Source organism: Mustelus asterias, chromosome 4 (assembly GCF_964213995.1).
Source record: "Mustelus asterias chromosome 4, sMusAst1.hap1.1, whole genome shotgun sequence".
NCBI lineage: Eukaryota > Metazoa > Chordata > Chondrichthyes > Carcharhiniformes > Triakidae > Mustelus > Mustelus asterias.
Genome location: NC_135804.1, coordinates 101,277,807 through 101,301,628, shown reverse-complemented (window position 1 = coordinate 101,301,628; position 23,822 = coordinate 101,277,807). Strand labels below are relative to the sequence as shown.

Here is a 23,822-nt window from a genome sequence, read left to right as displayed (position 1 = left end):
CTGGATCAGTCTCTTGTGTGGCACCTTATCAAATGTCTTCTGAAAGTCCAGATAGATCACATCTACAGGACCCCCGTTATCTATCTTGCTGGTTAGATCCTCAAAGAACTCTAGCAGGTTTGTCAAACAAGACTTGCCCTTCACAAAACCGGGCTGATACTGGTGAATTGAGCTTTGCTTTTCCAGATGCTCAGTCATGTTCTCCTTAATGGTTGACTCCAGCAACTTTCCCACCACAAAGGTCAAGCTGACTGGTCTATAGTTTCCCACTTTTTGCCTCTTTCCTTTCTTGAATACAAGAACTGTTTTTCTTATACTCAAACTGAATATTAATATATAATATTGTGATCCTCTTTCCAGAAGACTCCTGGTATGAAATCATAATCTAAAGTATCCAGTTCCCTTATTAATTACACGCTGTGTTCTAAGAAATTGTCTTGGATACACTCTATGAACTCGTCCTTAGGGCTCCTTTTGCCAGCTTGGCTTGCCCGATCGAAATGAAGATTAAAATCAAAACCTTTCTTGCAAGACATCATTATTTCTTGATTTATATTCTGTTCTGAGGTGTAGCTATTGTTAAGGGAGTATTGTCGACTATTTACACCACTTCAAATGCCCTTTCCTGACTTTAGTCACCTGACTAAGCGGCACGGTGACACAGTGATAAGAACTGCTGTCTCACAGCGCCGGGGACCCACGTTCAATTCTGGCCTTGGCTGACTGTGGAGTTTGCATGTTCTCCGTGTTCCTCTGGGTCCTCCGGTTTCCTCCCACAGTCCAAAGATGTGCAGGTTAGGTTGATTGGCCATGGTAAATTGCACTTTAGTGTCTGGGAGTTGGCAGGGTAAATATCTGGGCGGGATTGTCGTTGGTGCAGACTCGATGGGCCGAATGACCTCCTTCTGCATTGTAGGGATTCTATGACTGCCCATTTCTGCACCAATGATTCATGCCCGTAAAAGTTCTACCACTAAATGACACAGCCCATATATGTTAATAATGTCGAGTGTTGTTTAGCTGGTAGTACTCTTGCCTTTGACTCAGAAGATTGTGGATTCAAAATCCACTTGAGAGACTTATGCAGAAAATCTGAGCTGCCTAGTACTGCACATTTGGATATGAAGTCTTTCAGATGAAACATTAAACTTAGGCCTTGTTTTCCTCTCGAGAACGTAAATGGCACTATTTCATTGAGTAGCGAGTTCTCTACTGTGTTTAAGTCAATATTTCTCCCTTGAATAATGGCACTAAAAAAATGGAGATGATCTTTTCATTATCACATTGCATTTCCTATCATACAACGTTTGCACTTCATTGACTGTAAAGTGCTTTGAGATGGCCTGAAGTCATGAAAGATGCTACATAAATGCAAGTCTTTCTTAATAACTCACTTCCAAATCCTTTTAATGGGTCAATGGCAATGTTGCCTGTGAGGTGAATGTGTGTACGAAGAAGGGGAAGTGGGGATGAAAGAGAGATGGGAATGAAGGTGTGGAGTGGGGCACATGGGGATGAAAGGGAGAGGTGGGATGAAGGTGAGCAGTGGGTTGGGGAGGCGGGATGGTGAGAAGCAGGGGGAGGTGAAGAAGAAGTGGTGGGGTGGGGGGATGTGGGGAAGAAGGCGAGGTGTGGCTACACAGCAATCTGGAATGTACTGTGCATTCCAAATAAACAGCCCGTTCACAACTTTGTAAAAGGTCAGCAGATTTTATAATGTAATATGCCTGTGGCCAATAACACAATGCTCAGAAGAGTTTGCAGCTTGCCCAGCATGTTAAAATTTATTGGGAGCAGTGGTCAATAGTTAAAAATATTGAGATGTAACTGAAATAGCAATAAACACAATAATGTATGTTTTATAGCAGATGTTTTCTTTTAAATACTTATTTTGTATACTCAGTGGTGGCATTTAAGTTTAGTCAGAAAATTGTGAATATCAGCCACACTCCAGGCTTTGAACATATAATATTGAAAGAGTGCTGCAGTCAGTGTTCATGGTGCTATTTTTTGGACATTGAAGAAACGCGCCACACAATTCTTTGGGATGTCCTGAGAACTTGTTTCTTCTTGCTATATTTCATTATAGTATCACTCCATCAAGCGCTCTAGTTTGATGTCTTTATTAGTGGTGACATTAATTGTAAATATCTATGTTCATGATTTTAGGAGCCTGCTGAGGAGATGGAAAAATCAACTGATGAGATGGAGTTGCAGAGTGAAATGGAGGCTCTTCTAGATGAGCACTTTCTCATGGTTACACAGCTTCCCTGGGAAGAGGACATTATTTGGAATGGAGAGGATGTCAAACATAAGACCACAAAATCCCAGCGAGCCAGCTTAGCTGGGTGGTTGCCATCCAGCATGACTCGAAACGCTACAGCATACAATGCACAACAAGGTATGAACGTTTGCTTCATTCTGTTTATTCTTGTGGATTAGAGCTTTTTAGCAGGAGACATGGGCTAGACTGATAGAAAACAGTGCTTTTATTTTCTTCACATTTCACAACTATCATATTCTGTAAACATAATGGACAGAAGCCAAAATCATCACTCATCAGCCAGTTGACAATAGAAAAGTCATAACATTCGTGCAGTAACTATTATTCTTGGTTAATGGTTAATTGTATATTTTTTTCCTGTTGACACTGTCCCCATCTCTCGTAACAGTTTTCTTTCCAACATCATTTCAAGCACTTTCATTTCTTTTCTGTTAAGGGCTCAACCGTGGCACTTCTTGGTTGTCGAATCCTGTGCCTCCCACACCAGTTCAGAAAAATACAATGCCTGGTCCTCCAATCCTAGCCAAAGGGAAGGACAAACATATACCAGAACAGCATGGTATGGTACCCCAGCAAATAGTGCATATGTTTTTTTGGGGTTAAAGAATGAATGATAGATAGGCTGGGTTATTTCACAGTGGTTTAATGAAAAGAAAATCATGTTGAATTTCCATTAAAAGGAAAACAGTAGTGGGACAGTAGTGTGTGTTTTACAGTGAAGAGTAGATACCTGCAGACAGGGAAGACCTACGTAACCTAGGAATGGGGTGAGAAAGCACATGTATATTGTACAGGATGCAGAGTGTTACGGCAGAAGAAGTTTGGTAAATGTGATATGTGGAGTGGAGGGCCGGGAAAATGAAGTGTGTGTTATATATTTGAAGCAAATGGACAAGAGCGTATGTTGTGCTGCAGGCCATGCTAGGAGTAGGCAAGGGAAGGTAGAAACAAGTCGAAGAAATTGTGTGTATTGAAGGAATTGGGGGCTTGGGGAGTTCCTCAGGGTAGCTTGCTCAGCCCATCTATCTTAAATTGCTTTATCAATGACTCTCTCCATCATGATGTCAGCAGCAGAAGGCAGAGGAATGGCAATGGTGAACTGCCCTCCTTCTGCGCTGTAATGATTCTGTGGTTCAGAAGTGGGGCTGTTTATTCTTTTGGAGTATGTTGGCATTGCTGACTAGGCCAGCATCTGTTGCCCCTCCCTATTGCCCTTCTTGATGTTTTAACAGTGGTCAACTCCACTCCTAATTATTTGGATCATGAAACAGTCCATGCCCGCATATAGCAACATCAGGAAACATCCAGGCCTGGACTGATAAGTGACAAGTAACATTCACTGCAAATAAGTGCCAGGCAATGACCATTTCCAACAAGAAAGGTTCAAACCATCACCACCTGGCATTAATGGAAATACCATTCCCGAGTTCTCCACCATCAACATCCCGAGATTACAACTCATTCAACTGGACCAGCCACACAAATACCAATTATGCCAGACCAGGTCAAAGCAGGTGAAACTTTTCCACATCTGTAAGGTGCAATGATGGAATACTTGCTTGGATGGGAGCAATCTACAACAACACTTCACTGTGACACAATCCAGGACCAAGTGGTCCACTTGATCGTCCATCACTGGCGTACCATGGCTGTGATGGGTGTCCTATCTGCTGCAGCTTACTAAGACTTCTTCAGCAGCGCCTCCCAAACTTGCATCCTCTATCAACTACAGAGGGTGAATGGGAGCACTACCACCTCCAAGTTCACCTCCAAGTTCCACTCCAAGTTCGCACACTATTTACATCCATTAATGTTTATTGTTATTCCTTGATTCTTGCTGGGTCAAATTTGTGGAATTCCCTACCTAACAGCGTGAGAGCACTTTGACCACAAAGATTGGTTCAAAAAGGCAGCTGACCATATCCTTCTTGGGGTGGGTAGAATTGGGCAATAAATGTTGATCTTACCAACATTGCAAATGTCACTAAATACAAAGAAAAACAAAATTTAGTGAGCATGATTGTGAGGCAAAATATTTCATTGCGGCTTAATGCAAAGCAAATAATTTTGAATTTCTTCATTAAAGTTAGAAAAAAAAGTTTCTGTATTTAAAAAAAAATTATGGGACGGTGTTGTGCGTTGTATGATTATTTTGCAAGAAATATTTAAACATTTTAAATGTGAAAAAAGTAACATGTTCAATTGGTGTTTGGTAAATCACAATTTTACTTTAATTTATCCTTGGCCCATGTTGTTTGCCAACATCCAATACTGGATAAACAGATATTTCCGCCCTTTGAAGAATGAAGCCTTTAGCCCCTTCACAAATTCCATTCCCTGGCTGTGACTCCACATGATTATTGCCTCAGCTCATCTGCTGCTGAAACCTTCGTTTAAGCCTTTATTACCTCTCGATTCAACAATAGCAGCACTCCTGGTGCATCTCCTATGTTGCATGCTTGATAAACTTACTGTCAGGGTGCTGGATCAAAACTCCAAGTTACATTAGGAAGCCAAGCTAGAGTCCAACAATTTTTCTATTTGGCACAAATGTGAGGAGCGGATTTTTTTTCCAGAAATGATTCCACTGACAAAGTAGGGATCTTCTATAGTGAAACAAACTTTATTTAATAACGTAGTTTAAATGTAACTCTAACAAATGAAGCAGCTTAACTATTTACGGATGACCAAAACTTATAAATGAAAGGTTGCAACTTTACTTTCTAGCTTATGACTGTTCCAATTCCAAATAAGCCCAATTTATGCATAGATCAAAACCACTTTCAAAGAAATACAGTTAGCAAACCCAGGCTTGCTTTTTTTCAGAGAGAGAAGCCTACAAGATCCTTCTAACTTCACCCAGGCTTCAGCTGCAACTGACTACTTTCTGCAAAAGCTTTTTTATTCTCCTACAGATCCAGCTCTGCATATAAACCACATCATTATATGACCCTGTCGGTCACTTCAATCAGAAATCCCAGTGGAACTTAAGTAAATAAAAGTCCATTAGCACTACTTAAAATAAACACTTGCAAGGTGTAATTATCCTGCTCTCCCAAAATCTGAGCTGTATTCCTATCAAACATACCAGCTGCCTGTAGAATAAAGCTGAAATTTTAAACATTCCTCATAAACATAAAAAGACAATGTGTTTTATTTATATATATCAATTTCAGTCCTTTCATCACATTACAAACATGGACAGTGAAAGTCAGAAAAGACCCTTTGCTCCATTTAACCTGTCCCACATGTGATACCTCACCCAAACGATTTAGTCTCCTGAAAGGGATGGAAAACCAGATAAAAATGCAGGCTAGTTTGAAAATCTGAACATATTGAAACTTGGTTGCCTATGTATATCCTAATGTGCACTATATCATGTTTACCCTTCAGCCTCTTCAAGTTTTGAAATTCCTCTTAAAGCCTGTCTCTTTGACCAAACTTTTGGCAACCTGCCCTAATATCTTCTTTTGTGGCCATAGTTTTATTTTGTTTCATAATGCTCCTGTGAAGTGTTATAAAGCCACAATGGTGATTTAATACCGTTTCCCATGTTTACCATTGCTTTCCCTCATTAGCTTCCCAAGAAGATGATAAAACTTGGTATTCCATCTTCCCTATTGATAATGAGGAGCTGGTGTATGGAAGGTGGGAAGATAACATCATTTGGGATGACCAAGCCATGGACAAAATTCTGGAACCGCCTGTGTTGACTCTTGACCCGAATGATGAAAACATAATTCTTGGTACGTCTTATTAGAGGCACTTTACAGCAGAACAATAAAGCCTAAAGCCAGTTAAAACTTTCCAAACTTAACATATTCAGGATAATTTTAATACAGTATGGGATAGAACCTTATCAGCTGATCAATATATTTGACTGAATCTCAGCTGACAAAGATCCCATTACACTATTTTAAAGAGCAGCAATGATGTCTTGCTAGCACCAGTTCCTTGGTGAGCATTTCTACATTAGTTTAATTGGTTATTTATCTCAGTTATTTGGGAGCCTTGCTAAGTGCAAATTGACTGTCTTTTATCTCTGAGCTACAATAGTGACTGCAATTCAAGCATATTTGATTGGTTGTGAAGTACTTTGTGACATCCTGAGGCCCATATAAGTGCAAATTTGTTCTTTCTGAATTACAGAAATAGCATTTAAAAGCATAGGTTTATTTAACAGTTTAACTTTATAGTTGATTTAAGAACTGCATTTGTTTTTGAGTAATGGTGATAATGGCTTTCCTTTTTATACAAAGCCAGGGATCAGCAGTGAACAGCATAATGTTATCAGTTTCATTCTGTGATATTATGCATTATGCACTCAGATTTGTATTGAAATGTACTGTTAGGTGAACATTTGCAACTGCTGTGCTTTATTCCAGAAATTCCTGATGAAAAAGAGGAGATGACATCTAACTCTCCTTCCAAAGAGAATAAAAAAGAATCATCAGCTCGCAAGAGTCGCATCCTGTTGGGAAAAACTGGTGTCATCAAGGATGAACCACAACAGGTCAGTGTAATAGAGAGGTCAGTGGGATTGAGATAAAGGTTTCTTTACAGATGAGAGACAATGCAATGAAGTAATAATTTCTGTTGTTTCTGGTTTTCAAAGTTTGTTAATGTGTAACACTATCTCTTTGCAATATCAGACTGAGAGGCTGCAGAAAAACTTAGATTAAATGCTCCACTGCATCAGTATTGTAGATCCGTATGTGAGACTTTCATAGTTTCAGCTTTAAATGCAAAAGGCCCCCCATAGATCCACTTATCAGATAATGTGGACATTTTGTAAAAGATGTAGCTGGTCATTTGTTCAGGATTGTACAATGAAAGCATATCATTACCACCTCTATTTTCTTACTGATAGCTTTCTTGTCTGATAGCAGGCAGTCATCTGGTCGATGCCTCTAAAGGAGGCTAGTTCAACCAGGTCTTCTTACACTATATTAAATGTATTTCTTTTCCTCCACTTTTCCTTCTCCTTTGAAATGGAACAGAATAGGCCATTTGTCCACTCAACCTTTCTCCGCCATTCAGTCAATTCATGGCTGACCTTCTACCTCAACTATACCTTTCTGCACAATCCATATCCCTCTTGATTCCCTTTTTTGCTAAAAATCTAGTGATCTCTGTCCTGAATACCCTCAGTAACTAAGTATCTACAATTCTCTGGGGTAGAGCTGGCCAAAGATTCACAATCCTGTCAGCTGTGACTCAGTAGGTAGCACTCTTGCTCCTGACTCTGAAGGTTGTGGTTTCATATTGCATTTCAGGGCTGATGGAGTGTTGCTTTGTCAGTGGTGCCGTCATCTGGATCAAATATTAAACTCTGGCCCCCATCTGCCACCTCAGGTGGACATAATGGCACTATTTCATAGAAGAGGAGGGGCATAATTCTGGCCAATATTTATCCCTCCATCAACTACAGAAACTGATTATCAGCTTATTATCATATTACTGTTTGTGGGAGCTTGCCTTGAGCAAAGCTCTGCAGTTCTGTCATGTCGTGAATGATGATGTGCAATTAAATAACTAACCAGAGGAGAGGGCTCCACAAGTATTCCCATCCTCAATGATGGGAGAGCCTAGCACATCAGTGCAAAAGACAAGGCTTTGTAACCATCTTCAGCCAGATGTGCCACGTGAATGATCCGTCTTAACCCCTTCCTGAGATCCCCAGCTTCACCGATACCAGTCTTCAACCAATTTGATTCATTGCATGTAATATAAACAAATGGCTGAAGACACTGAATACAAAGAACAAAGAAAATTACAGCACAGGAATAGGCTCTTCGGCCCACCAAGCCTCCGCCGACCATGCTGCCCGACTGAACTAAAAACCCTTACCCTTCCGGGGACCATGTCCCTCTATTCCCCTCCTACTCATGTATTTATCAAGACGCCCCTTAAAAGTCACTATCCTATCTGCTTCCAGTACTCAGCAGCAAGTTCCAGGCACCCACCACCCTCTTGTGTAAAAAAAAAATACTTGCCTCATACATCTCCTTTAAATCTTGCCCCTCACACCTTAAACCTATGCCCCCTAGTAATTGACTCTTTCACCCTGGGAGAAAGCTTCTGACTATCAATTTTGTAGACTTCTATCAGGTCGCCCCTCAACCTCCATCGTTCCAGTGAGAACAAACCAGGTTTCTCCAACCTCTCCTTATAGCTAATGCCCTCCATACCAGGCAACATTCTGATAAATCTTTTCTGCACCCTCTCCAAAGCCTCCACATCCTTCTGGTAGTGTGGCGACCAGAATTGAACACTATATTCCAAATGCGGCCTAACGAAGGTTCTATAAAGCTGCAACATGACTTGCCTTTATAAGCTCAATGCCCTGGTCGATGAAGGCAAAGGCTATGGATCCTGACAACATCTGGACAGTAGTACTGAGGACTTTTTCCAGAACTAACCATACACCCCTGGCCAAAATATTTGAATTCAGTTACAACACTGGCATCTATCCAACAGTATGGCAACTTGCTCATGTATATATATACTGTCCATAAAAAGCCAAAACCATTCAATCTGACCAGTTACTGCCTCATCAGTCTTTTCTTGCTCATTAGCAAAGTGCTATCAAGTGGCACAGCAATAATCTGCTCATTAATGTGCAGTTTGGCTTTTGCCAGGACCCTGGGTCTCCTGACGTGATTATAACCTGGTCCAAACAATGACAAAAGAGGTTAGGTGAGAGCAACTGACCCTGACTGACATCAAGGCAGCTTTTGACTGAGTCTAGCACTAAAGAGTCTAAGCAAAATTTAAGAAAATGAAAATCAGGTGGAAAACTCTCCACTGGTTGGAGTTATACATAGCATAACAGAAGATGGTTTGCTAACATGAGAGAATCTAGCCAGGTCCCATGATATCCAATAGCATTACCATTGCTAAATTCCCTGCCATCAACATCCCGTGGGTAACATTGACCAGAAACTTAACTGGAGCTAAGAGCCTGCAGAGATTGGGAATTCTGCGGCGAGTAACTCATTCTTGATTCTTGAAGTCCACAAGGCACAAGTCAGGAGTGAGATGGAATACTCTCCATTGGCTTAGCTCCAACATTAGGAAGCTCAATGCAATCCAGGACAAAGCACCTCGCTTAATCAGTACTCCATTCAGTATCCTACAAACATTCACGCTGCCCACTACCGGCAAACATTGGCAGTAGTGTATACCATATACAAGATGCACAGCTGTGACTCACCAAGTCTCTTTAGACAGCATCTTCCTAACTCGCAACCTCTACCATCTAAAAGGACAAAGTCAATAGACACGCGCGAATACCACCACTTGCAAATTTTCCTCCAAGCCAAACACCATCCTGACTTGCAGCAATATCACCATTCCTTCACTGTTGCTGGATTAAAATCCTGGAATTCTCTTCCCAAAAGCACTGTGACTATACCTAGGCAAGACTTGTTTTTTTTCAAAATTTGTCAAACCTGATTTCCCTTTCATAACTCCATGTTACTCTGCACAGTCATGTTATGATTTTCTGATATCATGTCACTAATAATAGGCTGTAGCATTTACCCCACCACTGAGTATCTGAGCTAAATGTTTTTCAGACACATCGACTGCTTGTAGCATAAAGCTGAATCTTTAAATATTCCCCTTAAGCAAAAAAAATTCATATTCATTGCACTACAATCACCATAATAGTAAATTTGACATGATGTATTTCATACATGTCTACCAAATTTTGCTTGTACTCACTTTCACCAATGCCAGATTAAGCTATATATCCCAGTGGTGCACTTTTGATTTGATTTTGATTTATTATTGCCACATGCTTTAAAATACAGTGAAAAGTATTGTTTCTTGTGCACTATACAGACAAAACATACTGTTCATAGAGAAGGAAATGAGAGAGTGCAGAATGTAGTGTTAACGTCATAGCTAGGGTGTAGAGAAAAATCAACTAAATGCAAGGTAAGTCCATTCAGAAGTCTGACAGCAGCAGGGAAGAAGCTGTTCTTGAGTCGGTTGATCCGTGACCTCAGACTTTTGTACCTTTCTCCCAACGGAAGAAGGTGGAAGAGAGAATGTCTGGGGTGCTAGGGTCCTTAATAATGCTGGCTGCTTTGCCGAGGCAGTGGGAAGTGTAGACAGAGTCAGTGGATGGGAGGCTGGTTTGCGTGATGGATTGAGCTACGTCCACGACCTTTTGTAGTTTCTTGCAGTCTTGGGCAGAGCAGGAGCCATACCAAGCTGTTTCTTGTTTTCTTGTTTCTTCTTTTCATAACCATAGTGGTTCTGGACCGTATTATTTAGTGTCCCCTCTGCCTTTGATAGAACATGTCACAGCCGGAGATCAAGGATCCCTGGAACCTTTCAAATGATGAGTTTTACTACCCCAAACAGCAAGGACTGCGAGGGACATTTGGAGGCAACATTATCCAGGTGAGTAGAGTTGGGCTTCATTTAGAACAAGAACAAAGAACAATACAGCACAGGAACAGGCCCTTCGGCCCTCCAAGCCCGCGCCGCTCCCCGGTCCAGGATTGAATCCTGAATCCAGGATCCCCGCCCAATTTTCCAGCCTATCTACATACTTATATCCTATCCACCGAGCTGTCCCTCACAGCTACGATGCTTTGTTCATCACAACCTATTAACTCACCCCCACCCCCCCATTCCAGACCATGTGATCTCCAGGGAGAGGCGAAAACCCAGAGTGAAAACCCCAGGGCCAATATGGGGAAAAAAAATCTGGGAAATTCCTCTCCGACCCCCTGAGGCGATCGAAACGAGTCCAGGAGATCACACTGGCCCTGATCGGAAAATGCTTCCCAACCCTATTCATTTCCACTTCCACGAACACCATCTGAATTCCCTGCCCCCGAGACAGGTTCCCAACTATCCGCAGTCTCGCTCTGTACTGGCACCAGCAAGATGATCATAGAATGAAGCCTTGAAACGAGAAACAAAGAACAATTAGCCCGCGCCGCTCCCTGGTCCAAACTAGACCACTCTTTTGTATCCCTCCATTCCCACTCCGTTCATATAGCTGTCTAGATAAGTCTTAAACGTTCCCAGTGTGTCCGCCTCCACCACCTTGCCCGGCAACACATTCCAGGCCCCCACGACCCTCTGTGTGAAATATGTCCTTCTGATATCTGTGTTAAACCTCCCCCCCTTCACCTTGAACCTATGACCCCTCGTGAACGTCACCACCGACCCGGGGAAAAGCTTCCCACCGTTCACCCTATCTATGCCTTTCATAATTTTATACACCTCTATTAAGTCTCCCCTCATCCTCCGTCTTTCCAAGGAGAACAACCCCAGTTTCCCCAATCTCTCCTCATAACCAAGCCCCTCCATACCAGGCAACATCCTGGTAAACCTCCTCTGTACTCTCTCCAAAGCCTCCACGTCCTTCTGGTAGTGTGGCGCCCAGAACTGGACGCAGTATTCCAAATGCGGCCGAACCAACGTTCTATACATCTGCAACATCAGACCCCAACTTTTATACTCTATGCCCCGTCCTATAAAGGCAAGCATGCCATATGCCTTCTTCACCACCTTCTCCACCTGGGACGTCACCTTCAAAGATCTGTGGACTTGCACACCCAGGTCCCTCTGCGTCTCTACACCCTTTATGGTTCTTCCATTTATCGTGTAGCTCCTCCCTACATTATTCCCACCAAAATGCATCACTTCGCATTTATCAGGATTGAACTCCATCTGCCATTTCCTTGCCCAAATTTCCAGCCTATCTATATCCATCTGTAGCCTCTGACAATGTTCCTCACTATCTGCAAGTCCTGCCAGTTTTGTGTCGTCCGCAAACTTACTGATCACCCCAGTTACTCCTTCTTCCAGATCATTTATATAAATCACAAACAGCAGAGGTCCCAATACAGAGCCCTGCGGTACACCACTAGTCACAGGCCTCCAGCCGGAAAAAGACCCTTCCACTACCACCCTCTGTCTTCTATGACCAAGCCAGTTCTCCACCCATCTAGCCACCTCCCCCCTTATCCCATGAGATCCAACCTTTTTCACTAGCCTACCATGAGGGACTTTGTCAAACGCTTTACTAAAGTCCATATAGACAACATCCACGGCCCTTCCTTCGTCAACCATTTTGGTCACTTCTTCAAAAAACACCACCAGGTGTTTTTTAGTCACGGTCCAGTGCTGTAAGTTATTAAATTATATCTGTAGAACAGAAGGAGAGGGATACAATTTACTGGCTGTACAATAAAGATTATTGAACAATAATCAGGAACAGACATCCTGGTCATTTCCTTACTGAGATTAATTATGACAATGGCCTTCCTGACACCTGTCTTGAGATTAGGAACTGACACGAATTTGAACCATTTACCTTCTTAAATCTGCATGGCTCAGGTATTTAACTGCCTTAGTTAGAGGGGAGCATTAAGAGCAAAGCCAGAAAATGCTTGAAATACACAGTAATCTAGTTTTATCGTAAGATTATTATAGTGTCTCTTTTTTTCTCACATGCTGGTTGGCTTGATGTATATTTGCAACATTTTAAGATTTAAAGGCAAGATACAATGGATGCCGGAAATCTGCAATAAAACAAAAAATATTGGAAATACTGAACAGGTCTTACAAAATCTGAGGAGAGAGAAACAGATTTAACATTTCAGGTCGATGACCTTTTAGAGAAGCTGGGGTTCGCAGTAGCCTTCCATCAGTTCTGACATAAAGTCAAAGACCTGAAACTTAACTCTGTTTCCCTCTCCACAGATATTGCAGGATCTGCTGGGCATTTCCAGTACTTTCTGTTTTGTTTTCTGATTTCAGCACCTGCAGTATCTTTGCTTTTCACTTTTGGGTATTTCATCCACAATGACGTTGAGCTACACCATGTTTAACAGTGCACCAGAGCAGATACAATATTTGATTTTGTTTGCAAAGGAAGATAGACGATCAGCAAGGAGAACTTTGGAGAAGTGAAGTTGACAAAGGCATTTTGTGGAAGTGTCAGTGTTACAGCAGTAGAGGTGGCAAATGTTGCAAGGTGAAATTAATGATTTTCGTGATGGTTAGGATATGAGATTCAATGGGACAACAAGATTGCACATGTTTCTTTGATTTGATTTATTATTGTCACATGTATTGGTATACAGTGAAAAGTATTGTTTCTTGCATGTTATACAGACAAAGCATACTATTCGTAGAGAAGGAAATGAGAGAGTGCAGAATGTAGTGTTTCAGTCATAGCCAGGGTGTAGAGAAAGATCAACTTAATGCAAGGTAGGTCCATTCAGAAGTCTGACGGCAGTAGGGAAGAAGCTGTTCCTGAGTTAGTTGGTACGTGACCTCAGACTTTTGCTCCTTTTTCCTGAAGGAAGAAGGTGAAAGAGAGAATGTCCAGAGTGCGTGGCGTCCTTAATTATGCTCGTTGCTTTGCCGAGGCAGCGGGAAGTGTAGACAGAGTCAATGGATGGGAGGCTGGTTTGCGTGATGGGTTGAGCTACATTCGCGACCTTTTGTAGTTTCTTGCGGTCTTGGGCAGAGCAGGAGCCATACTAAGCTGTGATACAACCAGAAAGGATGCTTTCTATGGTGCATCTGTAAAAGTTGATGTTTCTCTCTGTATGGATGATGACAGACCTGCTGAGTATGATTTTTAGCAACTGCAGTATTTTGGTTTTATTATGTAAGATTACATGTGGTTCATCAAACCGGGAAGAGTGACTGGTGCGGAAATTGATTTTAATCAGCGCAAGAGAGTAGAGTTTATGATCGCTTCAGTTCTGCTAACTTCATATGTCAAAGATTTAGATTCATTTGTGATTTCAGTATCAGAGATGGGCAGTCTGATAGCACAGAGATGGTTTTGGGATAGAGGGATATGCTAGACATTGTCAAAGCAGCCACCTTTGGAAACATGCCGTCTGTAATCACGCAGGGCAGTTACACTGAGCTGGGCGTCAGAAGTGTGACAATTCAGGAGGATGGCACAGTCAACTGAGGGTTAGATGCTGTTAACTGCAACCTTGATCAGGAGCTCTAAAGATTGTGTTGCCTGGACCTTGGTGCTAGGACTTAAAGCATCTCTGGTGGCTGGAGGAGGACACAATGGGAATGGGAGGATCCAGTTGTCATGGTACAAGTAAGAACTAATGACATACGTAGAACAAGAAATCTGGTTCTGCTGAGGGAATTTGAAGAACAAATGTACAAGTAAATAGCAGAATCCCAAAGGTGGTAATCTCTGGATTACTATCTCAGCATGTGCATAGGTTCAAATAGATCAGTGAGTTGGATCCTTAACTGAGAGTGGTCTGGGATACAGAGATTTTGATTCATGGGCACTGACACCATAACTGAGGAAACAATGAGTTGTTCCGATGGGCTGGGCTCCAATTAAATCAAGTTAGGATCGCTATTCTGGCAAGTTAAATAGCTAGGCTTGCAGATAGGGCTTTAAACTAAACCAAGTCCCCTGCAAACAAAACCTAGATGCTTGCAGTGCTGCCAAAAACAAGTCTCAGCATGATACTGAGCACTGTGCCAAACAATACTGGTTGCAACCAAAAGAGAAAATGCTGGAAATTTTCAGCACGTCTGGCAGTATCTGCAAGGAGAGGAAAGAGCTGACGTTTTGAGTCCAGATGACTGTTTTTCAAATCTTTGACAAAGGGTCATCTGAACTCGAAGTCTCAGCTCTTTTCTCTCCTTAGAGATGCTGCCAGACCTGCTGAGACATTCCAGCATTTTGTCCTTTGGTTTCAGATTCCAGCATCCACAGTAATTTGCTTTTAACACGAGTTGCAACTCTGAAACGGCATCTAATCGACTGTTGAATCCAGAGATAGTAGAGGGACATATGAAAGAATTAATGCAAAGAACCCACCAACAACCAAATCAGATCCTTTGAAGACACAGACAAGGGTGATCAGCATTGAACGTAGCAAGTAGATGGGTGGAGCATTACCTCGAGTTTTATGCAACTCAGAATGTTGTCATTGAAGAAGCTCTCAGTGCTATTCAAGATTGTTCTGTCATGGTGGACCTATGATGTGGAGATGCCGGCGTTGGACTGAGGTTAACGCAGTAAGAAGTCTCACAACACCAGGTTAAAGTCCAACAGGTTTATTTGGTAGCAAAAGCCACTAGCTTTTGGAGCGCTCGCTGCTCCTTTGTCGGGTGATTGGGAGTTCTGTTCACAAACAGGGCATATAGAGACACAAACTCAATTTACAAAATAATGGTTGGAATGCGAGTCTTTACAGGTAATCAAGTCTCAAAGGTATAGACAATGTGAGTGGAGAGAGCGTTAAGCGCAGGTTAAAGATATGTGTATTGTCTCCAGACAGGACAGCTAGTGAGATTTTGCAAGCCCAGGCAAGTCGTGGGGGTTACAGATAGTGTGACATGAACCCAAGATCCCGGTTGAGGCCGTCCTCATGTGTGCGGAACTTGGCTATCAGTCTCTGCTCAGCGACTCTGCGCTGTCGTGTGTCGTGAAGGCCACCTTGGAGAACGCTTACCCGAAGATCAGAGGCCAAATGCCCATGACAGGTGAAGTGTCCCCAACAGGAAGAGAACAGTCTTGCCTGGTGATTGTCGAGCGGTGTTCATTCATCCGTTGTCGTAGCGTCTGCATGGTCTCCCCAATGTACCATGCCTTGGGACATCCTTTCCTGCAGCGTATCAGGTGGACAACGTTGGCCGAGTTGCAAGAGTATGTACCGTGTACCTGGTGGATGGTGTTCTCATGTGAGATGATGGCATCCGTGTCGATGATCCGGCACGTCTTGCAGCGCTTGCTGTGGCAGGGTTGTGTGGTGTCATGGTCACTGTTCTCCTGAAGACTGAGTAGTTTGCTACGGACAATGGTCTGTTTGAGGTTGTGCAGTTGTTTGAAGGCAAAAGGTGGGGGTGTGGGGATGGCCTTGACGAGATGTTCGTCTTCATCAATGACATGTTGAAGGCTCCGGAGAAGATGTCGTAGCTTCTCCGCTCCGGGGAAGTACTGGACGACGAAGGGTAATCTGTCCGCCGTGTCCCAGGTTTGTCTTCTGAGGAGGTTGGTGCGGTTTTTCGCTGTGGCGCATCGGAACTGTCAGTTCCAATGTGCCACAGAGAAAAACCGCACCGACCTCCTCAGAAGACAAACACGGGACACGGCGGACAGAATACCCTTCGTCGTCCAGTACTTCCCCGGAGCGGAGAAGTTACGACATCTTCTCCGGAGCCTTCAACATGTCATTGATGAAGGCGAACATCTTGCCAAGGCCATCCCCACACTCCCACTTCGTGCCTTCAAACAACCGCACAACCTCAAACAGACCATTGTCCGCAGCAAGCTACCCAGCCTTCAGGAAAACAGTGACCACGACACCACACAACCCTGCCACAGCAACCTCTGCAAGACGTGCCGGATCATCGACACGGATGCCATCATCTCACGTGAGAACACCATCCACCAGGTACACGGTACATACTCTTGCAACTCGGCCAACGTTGTCTACCTGATATGCTGCAGGAAAGGATGTCCCGAGGCATGGTACATTGAGGAGACCATGCAGATGCTACGAGAATGGATGAATGAACACCGCTCGACAATCTCCAGGCAAGAGTGTTCTCTTCCTGTTGGGGAACACTTCAGCGGTCACGGGCATTCAGCCTCTGATCTTCGGGTAAGCGTTCTCCAAGGTGGCCTTCACAACACACAACAGCGCAGAGTCGCTGAGCTGAGACTGATAGCCAAGTTCTGCACACATGAGGACGGCCTCAACCGGGATCTTGGGTTCATGTCACACTATCTGTAACCCCCACGACTTGCCTGGGCTTGCAAAATCTCACTAACTGTCCTGTCTGGAGACAATACACATCTCTTTAACCTGTGCTTAACGCTCTCTCTACTCACATTGTCTGTACATTTGAGACTTGATTACCTGTAAAGACTCGCATTCCAACCATTATCTTGTAAATTGAGTTTGTGTCTATATGTGCCCTGTTTGTGAACAGAACTCCCACTCACCTGACGAAGGGGCAACGAGTGCTCCAAAAGCTAGTGGCTTTTGCGAACAAATAAACCTGTTGGACTTTAACCTGGTGTAGTAAGACTTCTTACATTGTGGAGCCAAGCAGCAAGCCCAATGTAGTAGAGCTCAACAAAGCCATTGACTGTCTCACCAGTGTTAAAAGCCTGGAAATGATGGCATTCCTCCTGAAATCATCAAATGTGGAAAATTGGCACTCCTGCAGCATCTCTATGAACTTCTGTTGGAAGGAAAGATCTGTGCCTCAAGACATGTGTGAATCAAACATTGTCACCTTGTACAAAAACAAGGAGGATTGCAGTAAGTCCAACAATTACCAAGGTGTCACTTTTCTAAGTATCTGCCCTGACCAGATTTCAAACCCCAGCATCTACCCTATGTATCAGTTCCGTTTCAGAATTGGCAGATCAACTGTTAACATCAATTTCTCACTTCTGGGGACATGGATTCAAGTCCCACCACAGCAGTTGGTAGAATTTTAATTCAATTACTAAATCTGGAATATAAAGCCTCAGTAATGCTGACCATGATAACTATCATTAATTGTTATAAAAACCCATCTGATTCACTAATGTTCTTTAGGAAAGGAAAGCTGGAATCTTGAGCCGTTGTGGCCTACATATGACTCCAGACCCACTGCAATGGGTTGACTCTGAACTGCCCTCTGCGATAGCCTATGAAGACACTCATTCAGTTGAGGGACAGTTAGGGATGGACAAAAAATGTTGGCCATGCTAGTAATGCCTGCATGCTATGAAAAAATAAAGAGAAAAATAAATTTGAAGAGAAAATTTTTGAGGATTATGGGGAAAAGAAGATGGAGTGGGGTTGACTGAGTTGCTTTTGCGGAGGGTTGGCGCAATAGGAAAAATGGTCTCCTTCTGAGCGACTTTTTAAGGTCAAAGATCTGAAGACAGAGTAAGAATAAATATGTCATTTCAGGTTGGGGTTGTTACGAGCAGGGTGCTGTAAGAATCAATGCTGAGGCCTCAACTACTTACCATCTTGTTATAATGTCTTAGGTGGGGGATATCAGCTATAACGTATTGAAGTTAGATGGGGAAAAGAATCCATGAGGTGGACATGAAAGAGGCTGCAAAGGGGAAAAATGAAATCAATAAAGATTACTTTGCAGACGTGAAAGAAAGAGTGGTGAGAAGGAAACTTGGTTATGGGAAACACTGACTATTTTAAATGGGAGGCAGGAAGAATGGGAGAGGTTGTGGTGTTTCAGAAGGAACATATGGCAGAAGAATAAGAGATGTAGAACCAGCTGTTTTGTTTCTGCAGCAGTTCACAGTGGGGAAATGTGTCAAGGATGCAGGATTTTTTTTGTGGGGGAAGGGACCCTAAATATGCAACAGGTCTCATTTCTTTAAGGGATTGATCAATAATTAAGTTGTTGAAGCATGAAGGCCTTTATGGAGCAAATTGCTAAGTATTTGAAAAGGAAGAATATGTTGTGATACAATAGAAGAGCAGGAAAATGAGATGAGAGTGGATAGTTCCAGTTGAAGAACTAGCATTGACATGGGTTTTATGGACTCAATAGTCTCCTTTTATGCTGTAATTTCTATGATTTCTATTTTCCTCAAGATTTTGTAGAAGATCAGCTTAAGGAGAATCTTCAAATGAGTTCACCACTCGTCACAAGGAAGAAAGTGGGATTATTATTTATCCAACAACAAGATATCTGGGTAATAGTGTGGGACTATGTGGAGGAGTAAAACAGTTGAAGAGAGGGAGAAAGCTGATAAGTCACTGGGACAGGTCAGTTTACACCCAACAAGAATAATACTCTGCATTTATATAGCACCGATAACATAAAATAATGTCCCAAGATATTTCTCATAGGCCTAATCAAAAAGAAATGAAAGAAAGGAGATGCTATGCGCAGTGACTAAAGCTTGGTCAAAGAGGTTGATTTTACGGACGGTCCTAAAGGAGGACAGAGGTGAATAGGTAGAGGGGCAGGAAATTCCAGGGCCAAGAACCTAGGCAACTGATGTCATGGCTGCCAATAGTGAGATGGTGAACAGAAGACTAGAGGTTTAGGAAGGTAGAGTTCCAGGATGGGGTTTTGGCTGTTGGGATGGAGATAGTTACTGTGATATGGAGGAAATTATACACAAATTTGAGTGAAGTAATTAAGGTGGGCATAATTTACATACAGTCTGAGGATGATGCTGCTACCATTCAGCTGTGAATGAAGAGGTAGGAATCAGCAGAGGTAATGGTGCTGTGACAGTTGGAAATCTGATTGCAGATATTTAAATAGTAAGTTGTGGGAATAATGTAGACAGTGTTGGTTTCAAGTCCTTTGAAGAAGAAAGTGATCGCAGAAATGGGGTGTCCGTTTGCAAAGTCAAAGTGGTCCAGAGGGGAATGTGGCAAAGACAGCCAAATGGATGAGCTCAATCTTGGTAACAATGAACTCCATGAGTATTACTAGTGAGGGTGGAGGGGACAAGGAAGGAGGAATGAGGAGAAAGGTATTAAAGCTGAAAAAAGCTGGATATTATCCAGATGATCATGACCTACTGGAGAGTCTCAGAATGGTCCAGTTAGATCCGGTGATGGATGATTAAACCAGTTATGCACTGGATACACTAAAGTCTACTCTCTTTGGATTTGAGGGGGCAAATGTGGAGGCTAAGGTGGGAGGAAAGTCTTGCTTTAGACAAGTGCATTTAAGATGGAGGTAAAACTGTGGTTGTGTGGATCAATGCTTGCAAAAGTTCTGTAACCAGTGATGGGACAAAGGTTCAGCAATTGGGGCACTAAAAGGGCAGATTTAATTGGGATTTTTTTCCAGGATGCATGCAGAAGGTGGTGGCAATGGAAGTGAGTAGGGTAATTTAAGTAGTAAGAGATATAAGGAAGTGGTTAAAAATAGCCTTGTCTGTGTTCACGACTCGGGGAGTAGAAATGCCATGTAAAATGACAAGTTTGAGGAGGTGACTGTGAATAAGGGTCAGAGAATTTGTATAGGAGGAAGTAGCTGCTTGAAAGGTGAGGTAAGTATCTAAGGATGGGAATGTGTCGACTTTGGTATTAACCTTTCAAAATGAACAGATATGCATTGATGATTGATATCTTTCAAATCTATTTCATTTATAAGTCAAGCTTTGTCACTTGAGTGTTATATATGGTATGTGACATCAGTTTGTGCTTGTGTCTAGTAACTTGGTCTGGATTCTGGTTTCTGTTGCAGCACTCTATTCCTGCTGTGGAACTTCGGCAGCCATTTTTTCCAACTCATATGGGCCCAATGAAACTCAGACAATCTCACCGCCCAACATTGAAGAAATATTCTTTTGGAGCTTTGTCACAACCAGGACCTCATTCTGTGTACCCACTGTTGAAACATATCAAGAAAAAAGCCAAGGTAAAGACCTATTTTAGTCACGAATAGCAGTTGGCGTCTTGTAAATCAGAATATTCTCATTCATTTTGCTTTTGGGGTCCCCTCCCCACCATGTTATAACAATTACATGGACTCCTTGTGACATAACAGAAGTATTTTTTTCTGTGTAAAATATAGTTCTACAATTTAACAAAAAACTGACATGAGCATGTTGGGCCAATTGACATCTTCCTGTGCTAATGATTCTATGAAAGGTGATACAACATTTTTGTACAGTCTGAATACAAATGATATTATCCTTCAAACCGTTCTCTGTGGAGAAATAGACTGTCAGTACTTCAGATAACTTCATGAATGCATTTTTGATGAGCAGGTATATTCATATAAATCCCAATCCGGCTCATCATGCACCTTAAAATAGAAATCTGTGACTCAGAAACAGAATATGAGCATTATTTGGTGCTAGCTCAGCAACATTGCTCATGCCTGGCACCAAATTCTCCAGCAAGATTAACTCTGAACAGCAACAACTTTACTTTTCATTGGAGTTTATTTCCAAATAATATAAAAATTATGCAAGGATTCTGAATGTATACATTGAGGAGGATGAATCAACCTGCCACACATGCATTCAGCCCTATCCATCATTTATAGCTTTCAACTTCCTAAAATTCATAGATTTATATTGTGTATCTGTTAGAAAAAATGGTTTTGTGATATGTTTTGCAGGATTCTGAATAGTTGCAAAGGCTCGTTGGGTATGGTCAGTACTTTACCTGTTGTAAACAACTGAAGGGATGTGCTGCTGCATTTGATCTGTCAGTTGTTGGGAAGTCACGATGTGGAGATGCCGGCGTTGGACTGGGGTGAACACAGTAAGAAGTCTCACAACACCAGGTTAAAGTCCAACAGGTTTATTTGGTAGCAAATACCATTGCGACATTACGACATACGACAATACCATACCATTTGCTACCAAATAAACCTGTTGGACTTTAACCTGGTGTTGTGAGACTTCTTACTGAGTTGTTGGGAAGCACAGCCTACATACCTGGCATCACAGCAGCTCTGAAATTCATAGGAACTTATGAATTAAGAACAGAAGTGGACCATTCGGCCCCTCAAGCCGGCTCTGCCATTCAATAAGATCATGATTGATCTGTTTTTGTTGAGTTCTGCATTCTCATTTACTTACCACTGATAACCTTTGATTTCCTTGCCCAACAATAATCTACATACTTCTACCTTATAAAAATTCAATGACTCCACTTCCACTGCCTTCTGAGGCAAAGAGTTCCCAAGTCGCACAACCCTCTGAGAGAAAACATTTCTCCTCATCTCTGTCCTACAAGGATGACTCCTAATTTTAAAACAGTGCCCCTAGTTCTGGACTCACCAAAAGAGGGAACATAATTTCCATGTCCACCTTGTCAGTACTATTCAGAATCTTAAATATTTCAACCATGTATGGCATTACTCATTTGTGCAACAGGCAGAAAATATTTTTGGCTTGACGGCAGCATCTCATGTTTGACAAATTCGCTCAAATTCTTTGAGGATGTAACAGGGAGAGCAGATAGAGGGGAGCCGATGGATGTAGAGTATTTAGACTTTCAAAAGGCATTTGACAAGGTGCTGCATAAGAAGCTGGTGCATAAAGTAAAGCATATGGAATTGGAGGAAGTGTAAGCATGGATTGAAAACTGGTTGTTATATAGAAAACAGAGTTGGAATAAATGAGTCCTTTTCAGAGTGAAAAGATGTAACTAGTGGAGTACCACAGGATCTTGGCCCACAATTGTTCACTATTTACATTAATGACCTGGAGGAAAGGACAGAATGTAATGTTTCCAAATTTGAAGATGATACGAGAATAGGTGAAGGGCATGTTGTGATTCCGCAATGGGATATTGATAGATTGGGTGACTGGGAGAAAACCTGGTAAATGGAGTTTAATGTGGGGAAAATTGAGGTCATGCACTTTGGTAGGAGGAATCAAAAGGCAGATTATTATCTAAGTGAAGAGAGATTGCAGGTGAGTGAAGTACAGAGGGATCTAGGTATTCTAGTGAATGTAAGGCAATGGAAAGTCGACTGAAATCCTCTTGAACCTTCTGTGAATTGCCTGTTTAGAACACCTGATGCGAATTAAGGTGGCGTCTCTGTGTTCATCTATACACATTGGGCCCTATTTTACCGTTTGGATTCTAAGTGCTGGGTGGACATGAAACTGGGAATGTTTCAGATCCGACTTTTAGACCCGTTCTGCCTGAAAAAGTATCAGCGATTCTGAATTGTGCTGCAGAAACCTGTGGGTGGGGCTTAACACACCCGAAATCCTGCAGCTCCAATTGGCGTCTCAACTGTGCATGCGCAGACAAATAAAATGATAGAATACGGTTCCCCTGCCACATCGCTCCCAGGCCGGATCACCCCCTACCCCTGGCCCCCACAGACATTGCCCCATGCTTCCAACATTACTGACCCCCTTATTCTCCCATCCCCTCCGCCACTCAAACTGATTGCAGCCCCTTCCTCCCTTCCCCCTCACTGCTCTCAGGCAGAGTGGCAGCGGACCGTCCGTCCCCCCGCCGTTGATCTCAGGCAGAGTGGTAGCGGATTCCCCCCTTCTCCCCCACTGATTTCAGACAGAGTGGCAGCGGACCCCCCCCCCCACTGATCACAGGCAGAATGGCAGCAGATTCCCCCTTCCCCCTCACTGACCTCGGGCAGAGTGGCAGTGGACCCCCCTCCCCCCATTGATCTCAGGCAGAGTGGCAGCGGAACCCCCCCCCCCCCCCCCCAACTGATCTCGAGCAGAGAGCCGTCGGATGCTCGGCACTTGCCTCCTCATTAACTGGAGCGCCCAAATCAGACTTTTGTGGAGCATGTCTGTTTCGCTCCGATTCTGGATGAGCGAGCGCAGTGATAAAAGGGGAAGTGCCGGTAAGGTTGGGCATGCAACCCATTAAGTCAATTTAAATGCATGCAAATGCACTTAACCGGCTGTCGCGCTCATTTTGGGCGCAGTCCCGATTGCAGCCATTTTCAAGCCTTGGTAAAGGGGGAACCAGCGCAGAGGCGGGTGCGGATCGCGCTACTCATCTCGTGCCCAAATTTAACATGTTTTCGCGCCCGAAAACGGGTGCAACTTGATGGTAAAATC

At 42.9% G+C, this 23,822-nt stretch overlaps 1 protein-coding gene across 3 annotated transcripts in view; it reads left to right on the top strand.

The window, feature by feature from the left end:
* taf1 (TAF1 RNA polymerase II, TATA box binding protein (TBP)-associated factor) overlaps window positions 1-23,822 on the top strand; it is a 142,248-nt gene that overhangs the window by 35,585 nt on the left and 82,841 nt on the right. For all 3 annotated transcript variants that reach the window (XM_078211472.1, XM_078211473.1, XM_078211471.1), the window contains exons 10-15: window positions 2,170-2,401; window positions 2,721-2,843; window positions 5,863-6,030; window positions 6,670-6,797; window positions 10,592-10,699; window positions 20,504-20,677. In XM_078211472.1, the coding sequence (XP_078067598.1) occupies window positions 2,170-2,401; window positions 2,721-2,843; window positions 5,863-6,030; window positions 6,670-6,797; window positions 10,592-10,699; window positions 20,504-20,677 (933 nt within the window). The remainder of the gene's footprint in view (window positions 1-2,169; window positions 2,402-2,720; window positions 2,844-5,862; window positions 6,031-6,669; window positions 6,798-10,591; window positions 10,700-20,503; window positions 20,678-23,822) is intronic.